The sequence below is a fragment of the Ictidomys tridecemlineatus genome, chromosome 2 (assembly GCF_052094955.1).
Source record: "Ictidomys tridecemlineatus isolate mIctTri1 chromosome 2, mIctTri1.hap1, whole genome shotgun sequence".
Lineage (NCBI taxonomy): Eukaryota > Metazoa > Chordata > Mammalia > Rodentia > Sciuridae > Ictidomys > Ictidomys tridecemlineatus.
The window spans coordinates 61,222,550-61,235,617 of record NC_135478.1 but is presented as its reverse complement, the minus strand read 5'-3'; the positions used below and the strand labels follow the sequence as shown (position 1 = coordinate 61,235,617).

Genomic DNA, 13,068 nt, shown 5'->3' with positions numbered 1-13,068 from the left:
ACTGGCCGGTCAAGTGGGGCATGTATCAGCAATGAGGAACCTGAGAGTCCTGTCTTATTCCTGCAGAGAAATCCTATCTGAAGGTGCAGCATTCCAGCACCTTCCCAGAATGTGTATTGAATTGAATTGAGCAGTGGGATGATCATCAGTCACAGCTCCATGTGTGTCTTCTTGCATGAGGGGGGCTATGGTTCTGCAGGAGTCTCAGTTCTTCCTTCCTCTTGAGCTTTCTATTCTTTCTTTTTTTTGTGAGGGTGGGGTTACTGTGGATTAAACCCAGAGGTCCTATATCACTGAGCTATATCCTTTTTACTTTTCATTATTATTATTTTTATTTTGAGACAGATGCTGAGTCTGGCCTTGAACTTGTTCTTCAGTTTCCTGAGTTTCTGGAATTACAGGTGTGTGCCATCCTGCCTGGATTCCCCTGAATATTCTAAATTTATGGGAAGCAAAGTATCAAATCCAGAACCCCATCTCCCAGCCTAAACCTCTGTACATCTGTCAGTACATTCCTAAACTGCCAGCTTCATGTCCATATTCTCAATTATACTGTTCCTTTCTCCACAGTATTGTCAATTATTTTTTCCCCATGCTACATTTCAAATGGGTACAGTATTTTTTAATTGTTTTACCAAGAACTGGATGGACCTTTTTAAGGGATTTTTTTTTTTTTTTTCCTGGCTATATGCAGTAGCACATGCCTATATTTCCATAGACTGGTGGTTAAGGCAGGGAGATTGCAATTTCAATGTCAACCTCGAAATTTTAGGTAGACTGTGGGCAAGTGAGCAAGACCTGTCTCAAAATATTTAAACAAGGTCTGGGGATATAGCTCATATTTAACATGCTTTTGTGTTAAATCCCCAGTACCACAGAAAAATAAAAAGCAAAAGATTTGTTTTCTGTTTATGAGCATTTCACATAAGAGAAAAGTAGAGAAGAATCACTTGACCTTTGTAAAAATGTGCGTATATGTATCCTGTCTTTGTCTCTCCCAGGCCAGAAACCTTGACAGGATGTCTTTGGGCTGAGAGTCCCCTTATGGAATTTATGTCTTTGTTATTTTCCTGGTGCTGTGTTTCAGAACTGCCTGACATGAGGATCCCACACCTGGTACAACTGAGGTCTCTTAGAGTGACTAATGAATGTCAGTATTTGGGTCCTAGCTTGTTAAACAGCAGTCTTAAGTTTAGGAAGTACAGTTTATTAAGGAAGTAAGTAGCTGAGTGGCCTCCTGCTGAAAGGAATCTCCTTAATTTCCTGTTGTGTCCTTAATCCAAAAGGCACTTCAGTTGTTTCCTTATCTTGGCTTCTATGAATACTGCTATAATGAATATGACAATGTAGCCATTTTTTAACATACTGATTCCAATTCCATTGGAAATAGTGTGTTAGCTTTTAAAGAACTCTAAGTCTATTTAAAAAAAAATGACTGTTATTGAATTTATATTCTAGCCCAGTGTGAAAGTGTTTCTTTCTTCCGTATCCATATAATTGGAGTACTAGTTATCCTTCAACTCTTTGATAGTAGCCATTCTAATAGCTATGCTCAGGATGCAGAAGTTCTCATACTTGGCTGGTGACTAAATTCCTGATTGAAGTTTGTTAGAATCTAGGCTGCTATGTACTCACTAGAAGAAGGTGGTGTAAACCTATTCTAGAAAGAAACAGAGATCTGGATTTTTAGCCCTTTTTCTTTACTCCTGGTGGGGATTGCAGCCCATGGAAATACTCATACATCAATGTGAAGCCCCTCATTTGTTATCTAGGGAGATTTGCACATGCACAGTTGCCATTTCTCCAAAAATTTGGAGGTTTAGGATGTAGTGCATTGAATGAAAAAAGTTATAAAGTTTTTAACTTTAACTCTGAGTGCAAGAGCAAATTCCTGTATGAACAATTGATTAGGACTGGAGTTATTATTGAAGTGAGATAGGAGAGAGGGCTCAGGCAGTGCTGAACTCTCACTTGGGTTGCCAATGGTGGACTGTGTTTTCCGTGTTAACTCTTTGGTACTGGCAGGATAGAGGCTCAACTGTTAGCATTAGCATTTTGCAGAGTATGCTGGCAAATTCATTCCAGGGATGAAGTGGGACCCTTGAGATTTCAGTCCTCCTCTGCTCTGGTCCCAGGGAATGTAGCCCATTCATTGATCTTGCATGGACATGTAAAGACACCATTTTCCTTTCCTCTGGTCTTGATACTTGTATATATATAGTCCTTTCCTCTCTATGCACCAGATAAACTAAGATTCAACCTATAAGAAATATAGCATTAAATGTGTTGTATTTATCATCCCAATCAATCTTCCTCTACTCAGAGTGACAGGATTTAATGTCCAAATTGTGTGGCACATTTCTTAAGGCAGGACTAGTGTCCAGGTGTCCATCAACTTTTTCTACTCATCTGGTGGTAGATATTTTCTCAGTTGTCCAATGTACACAAGTCTCTCAATTTATTTATGCCTTTATTTGAGAGAGACTTAAAACAAGAGTAAGTGTTTATTTGGTGTATCCATGATTGGAGGGAGAGTCAGGAGCCTCCTTTTCTGCTATATTTTGAAAATCATCCCTTTTAACATCTGTTTTTTGGGGGGGCTGGGGTATAATTCTGGTACCAAACATAATCTGCACCCAAACCCTACCAATGATCTGTGCCTCCGGTTCTAACATCTATATTTATGTTGGGTTGTATCATTCACTCATATCAAATATTTTTTGTCATATGGTTGCATTTGTACAGACTCTTTTATTGCACTTAACAGTAACAATGATTTGTTCATACATATGAGTTTATGAAATTTTCTGCATTATAATTTCTTGGTCTTCAAATTATTGCAATATTAGAGTTTTATAATGTACAGTAGTGTCAGGTAATGAGAGCTGCTGCTTTTTCTCTCACGTTCAGAGTTCAGGGCTAATTTCATATATATTTAACCTTCCAGCAGAATTTTAGAACTTTTTGATTTGGTCTCTTATTCAATTTAAAGTAAAGCATGTTGAAATTTTTATGAGGTATTATTATAGAATAACCTGGGGGAAATGGTCATCTTTATAATGACAGGTTTTGTCATCTACAAATGGGGTGTGTAACTGAGTCTTTTCTGTGCTTCTATGTATTTTTGTTTTCTCAAATTCTAAAGATTTTCTTTTAAAATATGCTTACCTTATAAGTAATATATAGCATATAACATGTCACTTATAACCTTATAAATGACATATAACATTCATGTGACACATATAAAAAGTTACATGGTGCTTTATACTATTTTTTCCACTAGATTTAATATGAAAAAAAATGTGACTTCTTCTAGAAATCATTATTTCCCATAGTTTATTATTTATCAATTTCTAATGTTCATTCTCTTTAATCAGGAAATACTGCTGTATTCTTATATATACATGTGCTGTAGTTTTAGTTTATTTCTGGTGTGGATATATCAGATTCTTCAATAGCAAAACAGTTTGCACACATGGATAGCAACAACTCAAACTCCATCTTCCCTTCATGATTATTCATTTATTCCATATGTTCATTCACAATTTTTAATTTGGGGTATATAATTTTATTTTATTTTACATTACCCATGTTGGTTTTTTTATGATTATTTAACACTTAGATATCTCATGGAAATTGGCTATTCATTTTCTTGCATGCATTTTCTTTGCAATCTTCCACCCCCGCCCCCGCCACTGGTAGTATTTTTTCCCACTGATAGTTTGATCATATGTGAGGAAAATTAGTTACTTTTGCTCTTTCACTTCATTTTGCACCCTTTAATGGTATTGGATTAACAGAATTTTCATTTTAATACTATGTAATTCATTAATTTAAAAATATTTTGTGTAACTTTGAAAATAAATAACTGTGTAATTTTTCGTTATTTTTCCCTTTTGTGATTCTGGGAATTGAAACCAGGATGTCCTATTGCTTAGCTATATCTTCACCCTTTTTTAAACGTTATTTATGATTATTATTTATTGTTATTATTATTATTATTATTATCAATTTATTTTTTTTACAAGGGATTGAACTTAGGGGCGCTTAACCACGGAGCCACACCACCAGCCCAATTTTTGTATTTAGAGACAGGGTCTTACTGAGTTGCTTAACACCCTGCCTTTGCTGAGGCTGCCTTTGAACTCACAATCCTCCTGCCTCAGTCTCTCAATTAAAAGTTATTTGAGACAGATTTGCTCACTTGATAGGATTAGTCTCAAAATTGTGCATCATTGTATACATACATATATATGTCATTATATAGTATATAATGGACATGATTTTTACTTGTCAAGTTTACCAGTGCTCTTTTAATTTTATTTGCTTTTTAAAAGCACCAGCATTGACATTGGTGATTCTTTTTTGTGGTATGTTCGTTTTCAATATTTGCTAAATTTTCTCTTTTTCTTAGGATTTTTTTTCTCTAGTCTTATTTTTATAAAGTATACTTTTTCCAAACTATTATGGCTTACTGATCTAAGACTGCATGTTTTCTTTTTAACCTCAGCTTTAGATGCATCTCCCTTTTTTACATTTATGGCGGTTTGACAGACACACATTAACCTGTATACATCTTAGGAATCTATCTATCTTTATCTTTTGGCTTATGTACATATCCAAGAAACCAACACCACAATCAAAAAATTATCATATCCATTATTACAAACTAGTTCCCTTTTACATTCTTTTTTTCTGCTCTTCCCCACAACCTTTTACATAATAAATTTGATCTTACTTAGCACAATAAGAAGAGGATATTGACATTATATAGATTCTTGAATTATCATTAAAAAAAAAACATTCCATGTTCTATTGCTTACTAGAAAAAGAACGTTAATGGTACTCCAATAACCCCTTCATGCCCTCTTCCTCTTACTACTACTCCATGATCCCCAGTGGTAAGTATTTTTTTTTCCTATCTAATACTCTTAAAGCATTAAAAAAAAATGAGCAAACTTGTAATAAAACAGAAGTGTGACTCCCTCTTTACTCATTAATCCAAAAAAGGGAGGACAAGGAGCAACTGAGGGTTGTGGTGCCAACATTGACCCAACCCCAGGCTGCTTCTCGATGATTGGAGGGGATGTGAGGCAAATCCAGAGATGAAGGAGAGGGCTAAGGCAGGATGTGAGGCGGGGGCTACTAAGAGAGGTTACCAAAGTGCAAGAGGGAGGAGGGAAGAAAAGAGAAATGAAGAGGAGGGGGCAAATGGGGACCAGTGGTAAGCTCAAATGAAGCAGAAAAGAAGGTGTAACAATGGCACAGTGAGGGGGGAGTGTTAGCATCTGGAGAGGTGAAAATATGAAGGCAGGGGTGACAAAAGAGAGTGACATCCTTGGTGCAGTTCTCCAAGCTACAAGCAGGTGAAAGGTTCACACCCTAGTTTTTTCCTCCCACTCTCACTTCCCAAGTGACATCCCATCCCAAGTTCATTGGAAAGATTTTCCTTCTGTCACCCCAATTTCTGTCTTCTTCCAATTGGCGTTCACTTTATCTTCTTCCTCATCTTCTGCATCCTGTTTATTCACTCTCCATCCTTTGCAGGTTCTTTTTCCCCCTCAGCCCCCCTCATCCTCCTCTTCCATGTCTTTATTTTGCTCTTTCCAGCTTGCCTTATACTTTTCTTTCTTATTTTTATTTTTCAGAGCATTGGCACTAAATGTGGTCTCACTGCCTCCTGGTCTTCTCTGAGTTGATACTGGGACAAAGTTGGGACAGGTGTGAAAACTGGGTCCCAGTGTCCAGACTGAAAGGTCCTGCACTTCAGAGTGTGGTGGCAGCTGGAAGGACCTTTCCCAGTGATAAAGGCAGCAGTGATGGGGGCAGTTAGAGCATTGTCCGAGAATCTTGTTTTCCACTTCTCTTCTCTTTAGGGGTAGAATTAATGATTCATAGTGTATGCATGAATAGATAGCACCACACCATGTTCCAGGTGGCTTTATCTTTTACCTTGCCATGGCAGGCTTGGTAATTCCTATCAATTATCATCTCTGTGGCCGTTAGTCACATATATATTTATTTATCATTTGAATGTTTTCTCCTTTGTGAAATCTATTTTTGAAACTTCTCATCTGTGCTGTACTCTGTTGGCATGTCTTTCTTCCCCCCCAAAAATGAATAACACTTCATATATTCTGCACTATAAACACTTTACTAAAAATGTTAACTAAAACATCTTTGACTTTCAACTTTGGAGACACACTGACTTAAAATGACAAAAGTAATTTTTTTTTTTTTTTGGTCCTGGGGATTAAACTCAGGGGCTCTTGACCACCGAGCCCCATTCCCAGCCCTAATTTGTGTTTTATGTAGAGATAGGGTCTCACCGAGTTGCTTAGCCTGTAGCTGTTTCTGAAGGCTGGCCTCCAACTCATGATCCTCCTGCCTCAGTCTTGTAAGCTGCTGGGATTACAGGTCTGTGCTCAGAAAACTAACAGTATTCAAGATTTATCAGTTGTTTATGTACAAAAGAAAATAAATATTCAAATTGGAAATTAAAAACAATTCTAGTGACAATTATGACAAAAGCAAAATACTTAGGAATATTTTTTAGAATGTTGTGAAAACTTGAACATTAAAATAAAGAGTATATGGCTTGTTTTTAGAAGATCTAGTATCATTCCTAAGTCCCTTCCTTCTTTTTGAGGGTTTTAAATTTATAGAAAGAGAATAGAAATTGTGTTTTATTTCTGTGGTACTAAGGAGTGGTCTTAAGTATGCTTTACTCGTGAACTATATCACCATCACTTCTTATTTTATTTTGAGGTAAGGTCTTGCTAAGTTACTGAGAAGGGACTCTAAATTGTGATCCTTCAGACTCAGCCTCCCAAGTAACTGGGATTATGTATGTGTGCCACAAATGTGGCAGGGATTTTGTTCTTGACTTTAAAATTATTACACATTGGCTCAGAATAAAATTTAGGTAGTTCTTTTGCCATTTTTATGGCAGAAGATGGAGGCCACAGAGAGAGGATATGGCTTTCCACATCTTTGGAACAGGAATACCAAGTATTAATTCACCCTCTTCCCCTTATTCAACATTTAAAGTTTCCACAGATACTACAGAATCGTTTGAGAAAGATCAAGGGCTGTGAGGAAGGGGAACCAGTATTTCAAAGTGTCCGGAAGAGTACTCTAAGAAACAGTGCTGAGCTACCGGGGTATGAAGAATAGAGTCCCTGAGATTTAATTGTAGAAGCCGCCGAACATATATAAGAATGTAAACAATACAGTGATACATTTTTAAAAGATGATCATGGGTAGAACTTGGTCAGTTGTACTCACTCTCCCACCCCATCCACATACCCACAAACATCACACCCCTTTCACCTCAACTTACATCACACCTTGCTTGAAGAGAAATATGTGTGTTAGTGGTACTCTACTGTTCACCATGGGCAGAACTCTTTGCCTAGCCTAAGGTAGAAATCAGAATGGATCACAAAGTTCAGGACCATCTCTGTCTTTGCATCTCCCCCGCCCTCTCTCTCTCACACACAAATAACTGAAGATTTTAATTATAAATATTTTGATGGATGACATGAACTTGGGAGTATTGGGCCAAATAATTGGAATTTTGAAAGTATACATGTGCAGAAAGAGTATGAATGACACATTTCCTATCACACTGATGTTTTATTTCATTATTTTCACAAAAGCAGTTTTTTTTCTATGTAATGTAATATAATGTACTGAACACTGCAAAATTAGTTTAGTGTGTTACAGATACAAAGAGAATTAATATTTTTATCTTGTTGTTTACTAATAAATTTAAAAGAGACATGTATTTTTTCCCCATACTTTCGATTGCTTCTTTTCAGTTTGATAAAATTGGGCCAAAGGACAGTTTCTTATATTTTATTGCTGTTGCTTCTTTCCTTTATTGTATAAATTTAAGTTGTATAACTGTGCTTAGTATTACATATAAAGAGAAATATCAGTGATATAGCAGAGCAACTTAATAATCAGAAAGTATATTATATATTCATACTGTGTATGTCGGTGGTACTGGGTGTATTACCCAGACATGAATAGAAATAAAATCCTTTAATGTTAAGGAAAATAGATGAAATTGAATGATGTGATGCTGAGTAAAAACTGACACAGAAAGAAATATATCACCTCTTTTTTTTTTTTTTTTTTTTTTTTTTTTGTGGTGCCGGGGATTGAACCCAGGGTCTTGTGCCTGCGAGGCAAGCACTCTACCAAGTGAGCTATATCCCCAGCCCTCATCTCTTATATATAATAACTAAAATAAGATTTATGTGAAAATAGAATATTGATTACTATGGCTTGGGAGGGTGCTGGGGCATCAAGGATGGAATAAGGGCATATAAATATTATTAATATCTGCAAATGTAAGTATGAAGATATCACACTGAATCCCATTAATATGTACTTTTGAAATGTTAATAAAGTCCATCATCTCACATAATTACTTCATATCTAAAATTATGTTGTCTTTGGTATTTTTGGGATGTGAGGCAATACTGTTAACTATAGTCCTTTAATACATACCATTCTCTTTCTATGCATTCATCTTATCTTTTTGGTTGGGGGTTGGGTTCCACACACAGAGTATACAATGTATTTCTTTCTGTGTCTTTGATAATTTCACTTAACATGAAGTTCTCCAGCTTCATCCATGTTATTGTAAATGGCAATAAAAAAAAATAAATAAAATTTTGGGGGTTTGAATCTAGGATTGCTTTTTCACTGAGGTATATCCTTGGTAGTTTTCATTTTTAAGACAACACCTTGCTAAATTACTGAGCCTGGCCTTGAAAATCTGCCAGCATCTTTCTTTTAAAACCTAGGTATGGTGGCTGCCTCATCATAATTACAACCTCTCCAACATAAATGATCCTTTCTTAAGATGGTTTTTAAAAATAAACAAAAAATCTGTTTATATATTTGTATGTATTTATGCAAATATGTCTATACTTATATATAACAAGTGTGTACAAGTGGATTTTATATATAAATTTAGTTTTTTATATCCAGTTTTTTTTTTTGATGGACATTTATGTTTTCATGAAATGGCTATTGTGGAGGATAGTGTTGCAGTTAACATGGGAGTGCAGATATTCCTAAAAGTGGATTTTATTTTCTGTAATTATTGTAATGGTTACTTTGGGTGGTCAACCTGAATGGATTGAGATATGCCTAGAAAATTGGTATACAATACCTCTAGGTTTTTCTGAGTATCTTTCCAGAAGGTTGGGTCATAAAGCAGTAGGGAAGAGCTGTCATGATTGTACACAGGACCATCCAATAGATTTGATTTGAAAAAATGCAGAAGGGAAAGCTGATACTGACTTGTGCTCCAGTCTCCTTGAATGCATTTCTTTTCTCAGATGGTGTCACCTGTGGACATCTGCCATCAGATTCTTCAGTCTTTGAATATGGACATATACCATTGCTTCGCCAGTGGTCTTTGAAGCCTTCAGTCTTTTACCATAGCTGCTTCATTGAATTCCTTGATTTATGAGGCTTCCCGGTTCTTGGTCATGGCTGTTTTGAGTTTCCCTGTTTTCCCAGCCAACATTTTTGGGGACTATTCATCCCATGATCATGTGAGTCGATCTAATAAGTCCCCTTCTATATGCATCTATGTATTCTATCAATTCTGTTTTTCTTAAGGACCCTGAATAATAAAGGCATATTCTTAGAAAACTATCTGAGTCATATGGTATTTCTACTTATAATTCTTTAAAAAAATATATTGTTTTTTATTGTTCTTTTTTTGAATTTTTTAAAAAATCATTGACAGACTTTTATTAACTTATCTATATATGGTATTGAGAATTGAACCCAGCGCCTCACACAAGCTAGGCAAGTGCTCTACCATTGAGCCACAATCCCAGCCCCCTCGCCCTATCATGGTGTCTGTACTAGTTAATATTTCTAGCAAGAGTGTCCAAGTGTTTTCTGAAATAAAATTGTGTTTACAGTAATATCAAAACAATAAAATATTACTTGCCCATTGCAGCACATTCTATAGTTTCAGCTATTTGGGAGGTTAATATGGGAGAATCTCTTGAGCCCATGAGTTCAAGACCAGCGTACATAACATAGAGAGAGGTCCACCTAAAAATACAATAAAATGTTTAAGAGTAAATTTAACTAAACAAGTGAAAAAGTTACATGATGAAAATTATGAAACATTTTTAAAAAATTAAAGATCTGGGACTGAGATTATGGCTCAGCGGTAGAGTGCTTGCCTAGCACAGGCGGGACCTGGGTTCGATCTCAGCACCACATAAAAATAAAGGCATTGTGTTGTGTCCATCTACAAAAAAGATTCATTCTCTCTCTCTCTCTCTCTCTCTCTCTCTCTCTCTCTTTCTCTGTTTAAAAAAAATTAAAGATCTGAACAAATGTGAAAAATCTAATATTCATGGATTGGGAAGTCAAATATTGTTAAGATGCCATTATTTCAATATTGATCTAAAATTCCAATGCAAAATTCTTTTTGGGAATTGACAGTCTGATTCTAAAATTCACATGAAATCATAAGGGCCCCAAAATAACCCTAAACAATCTTGAATGGGAAGAGAAAAAAAATAACTTGGAGGACTCATTCTTCCAAACTTGCTATTAATCAAGACTGGCAGAAGGATAAAAATGTGGAATGATGGAATAGAGCTGAGAGTCTACAAATAAGCCCATTTGTAAACTAATTTGAATAAATAGTACTTGAACAAGTGGTGCTGGAGTATTAGATATCTACATGCAAATAATTAATTTGGAACTTCATTTCAATCCATATTCACAAGCTGAAAATGGATCAAAGTCCTAAATGAAGGAATCAATACTATAAAACTCATAGGAAATGTAAACTCAATTTCTGCCGCAGTCTGGCTGGGCGAAATAGCCAGAGGTGACACGCAACTTGAAAGTTGATGCGGGAACTGCTTTATTGCAGGGAAACTCAGTGGGAACTGAGCGGGCACTCAAGGTAGGGAGAGAGCCGCTTTATTTCGAGACAGCAGAGGTATATATACCTAACTGATTACACACAGCTTGATTCAATTAGTATCATCTAGATACAGCAGTCAGCCAATAAGGAATCTCCACCATCTTAATGGCTTGGTGGTGTTGGCTCACAAACCACTCCTGCAAACTGCCAGGCGCCATCTTAACTTGGTTGTGGCCCTCAACAAATTTCAGAGGATATGGGAAAAGAGAGAGTCAGTGATTTCTGATCTCCCCATTACACTGAAAGCAGGCAATGAAGAAAGAGCTGATCTGAGAGGTGAGTGCCAAACCTAAAGGAGATGTCATTGGCCTTGGAATGTGGTAAGACATGGGTGAATTAAAAATTAATGAGGAAGAACACTGTATGCCCTGTGTTTGGTGGTTTGGGCTCTGAAGGCAAACAGATCTGAGTTTGAATTTCTATTCTTCCCTTTAATAGCACTGTGGTCTTGGATAAGTCACTTAACTTCTTTGAGACTCAGTTTCCTTGTTGGTACAGTGGGGATGATAATAATATATACTATATAGGATAGAAATTAAATGGGGATATATAAAGGGCTTACTGCATTGACTGATGCACTCAATGATGCATTCCAGTATATGTTCAATATGATTATTTCTGGTTATAAAGGTTGTTCCTTTCTTAGTGCATCCCTCTTTCGCCCATATTCTTCTATCTTATTTGTTGCCTCTCTTTGTTGATTTGATGCCTCATTAACTTTTTAAGTTTCTTGAGGTTTTATGTTCTGAGCACCTTGCAAGGTGTCTTGCACTCATACTCTCCAAGAACTCAGAGTACATTTACTTATCAGTCAATAAATCAGGCAGCTAACCACCAGAAAGTACAGTTTTGTGAAAGTTTAAGACTTTCATGCTAAAATATGCATAAAATAAAGTTAGGTATAAAAGCAAAAAATATTGTGTCTAAAGCATGGGTGTAACCACCAAATTTGTGCTTTAATGTGGATATACATTAAAAATGAAGAAGAAAAATTAATATTTTTTTAAGGATAGAGGTGGTATGAGTGATTTTTAAGTAGTGCAACTACTGTATAACTCTCTCAGAAATCTAAATGTGTGGGTATCATCACAAAAGGCCACTGTTACTTCTCTTAGCCATGGATGACATACAAGTTTGTTGAGTCATTGGTGAACTCTTTGATTATTATATTCAACTCCCAGTATTGATATCAAAGTTTGAAGAGAAAAAGCTTGCCTGTGTCAGTGTCATTGATAATTTTGTCATAAACTACCCAGGTATGGGCAAAATAGTTTTTTTTTTTTTTTTAACATTCTCTTTATAAAAATTGAGAGAATAACATAAAAAGAGCCTTATAAAATTAATGTGGATGCAGTTATTTCCACATTATAAATTAATACTTATTTCAGGTAATTCATTATCTTACAATTCATTAAGTCAGAGTATGTTAATATAAAATAGTGTAAACTTTAATATTATATATGTTCATATACATATATCTGTTATGAATAGAATAGTAAGCTAGAAAATCTTCACAGGCCAAAAAGGAGAATGAGGGTCTGGAGTTGTGGCTTGGAGGTACAGCACTCACCTACCATGTGTGAGGCACTAGGTTTGATCCTCAGCACCACATAAAAATAAATAAAGGTATTGTGTCCATTTACAACTTAAAGAAAGCAGAATGAGGTGGGCTGGGGTTGTGGCTCAGTGGTAAAGCACTTGCCTAGCATTTGTGAGGCTCTGGGTTTGACCCTTAGTAACAAATATAAAAATAAATAAAGGTATTCTGATCATTTACATCTAAAAAAAATAAATAAAGCACAACAAATTTTTCAAAATAATCGTTCTAAGCCAACAAAATAAATGAAACTCAACCAGAAAAGGAGAAATGAGAACTGGACACTGTTCAGGGTGGAGAGAAACAACGTGTTGAGGATGTTCTGTGGTCTCCCACTAACTGAGTTTCCTCATTCCCAAAAGGAATAGTGTGTTGTCAGTCAACTTAATAACTATACACAGTATGAATTGTGGGGTTATGTCTTGTTCATCTCTGAATTCCCAGAGCTAGGTTCATAGTTGCATTAAAAATGTATTTATTAGCCAGA

General features: G+C 35.9%; 1 protein-coding gene across 1 annotated transcript in view; it reads left to right on the top strand.

Moving 5' to 3' along the window:
• Positions 1 to 13,068, top strand: part of LOC120891377 (uncharacterized) — an 83,394-nt gene that overhangs the window by 6,021 nt on the left and 64,305 nt on the right. Inside the window, 1 exon segment of the mRNA XM_078038661.1 lies at positions 346 to 401. Coding sequence (XP_077894787.1) covers positions 346 to 401 — 56 coding nt within the window.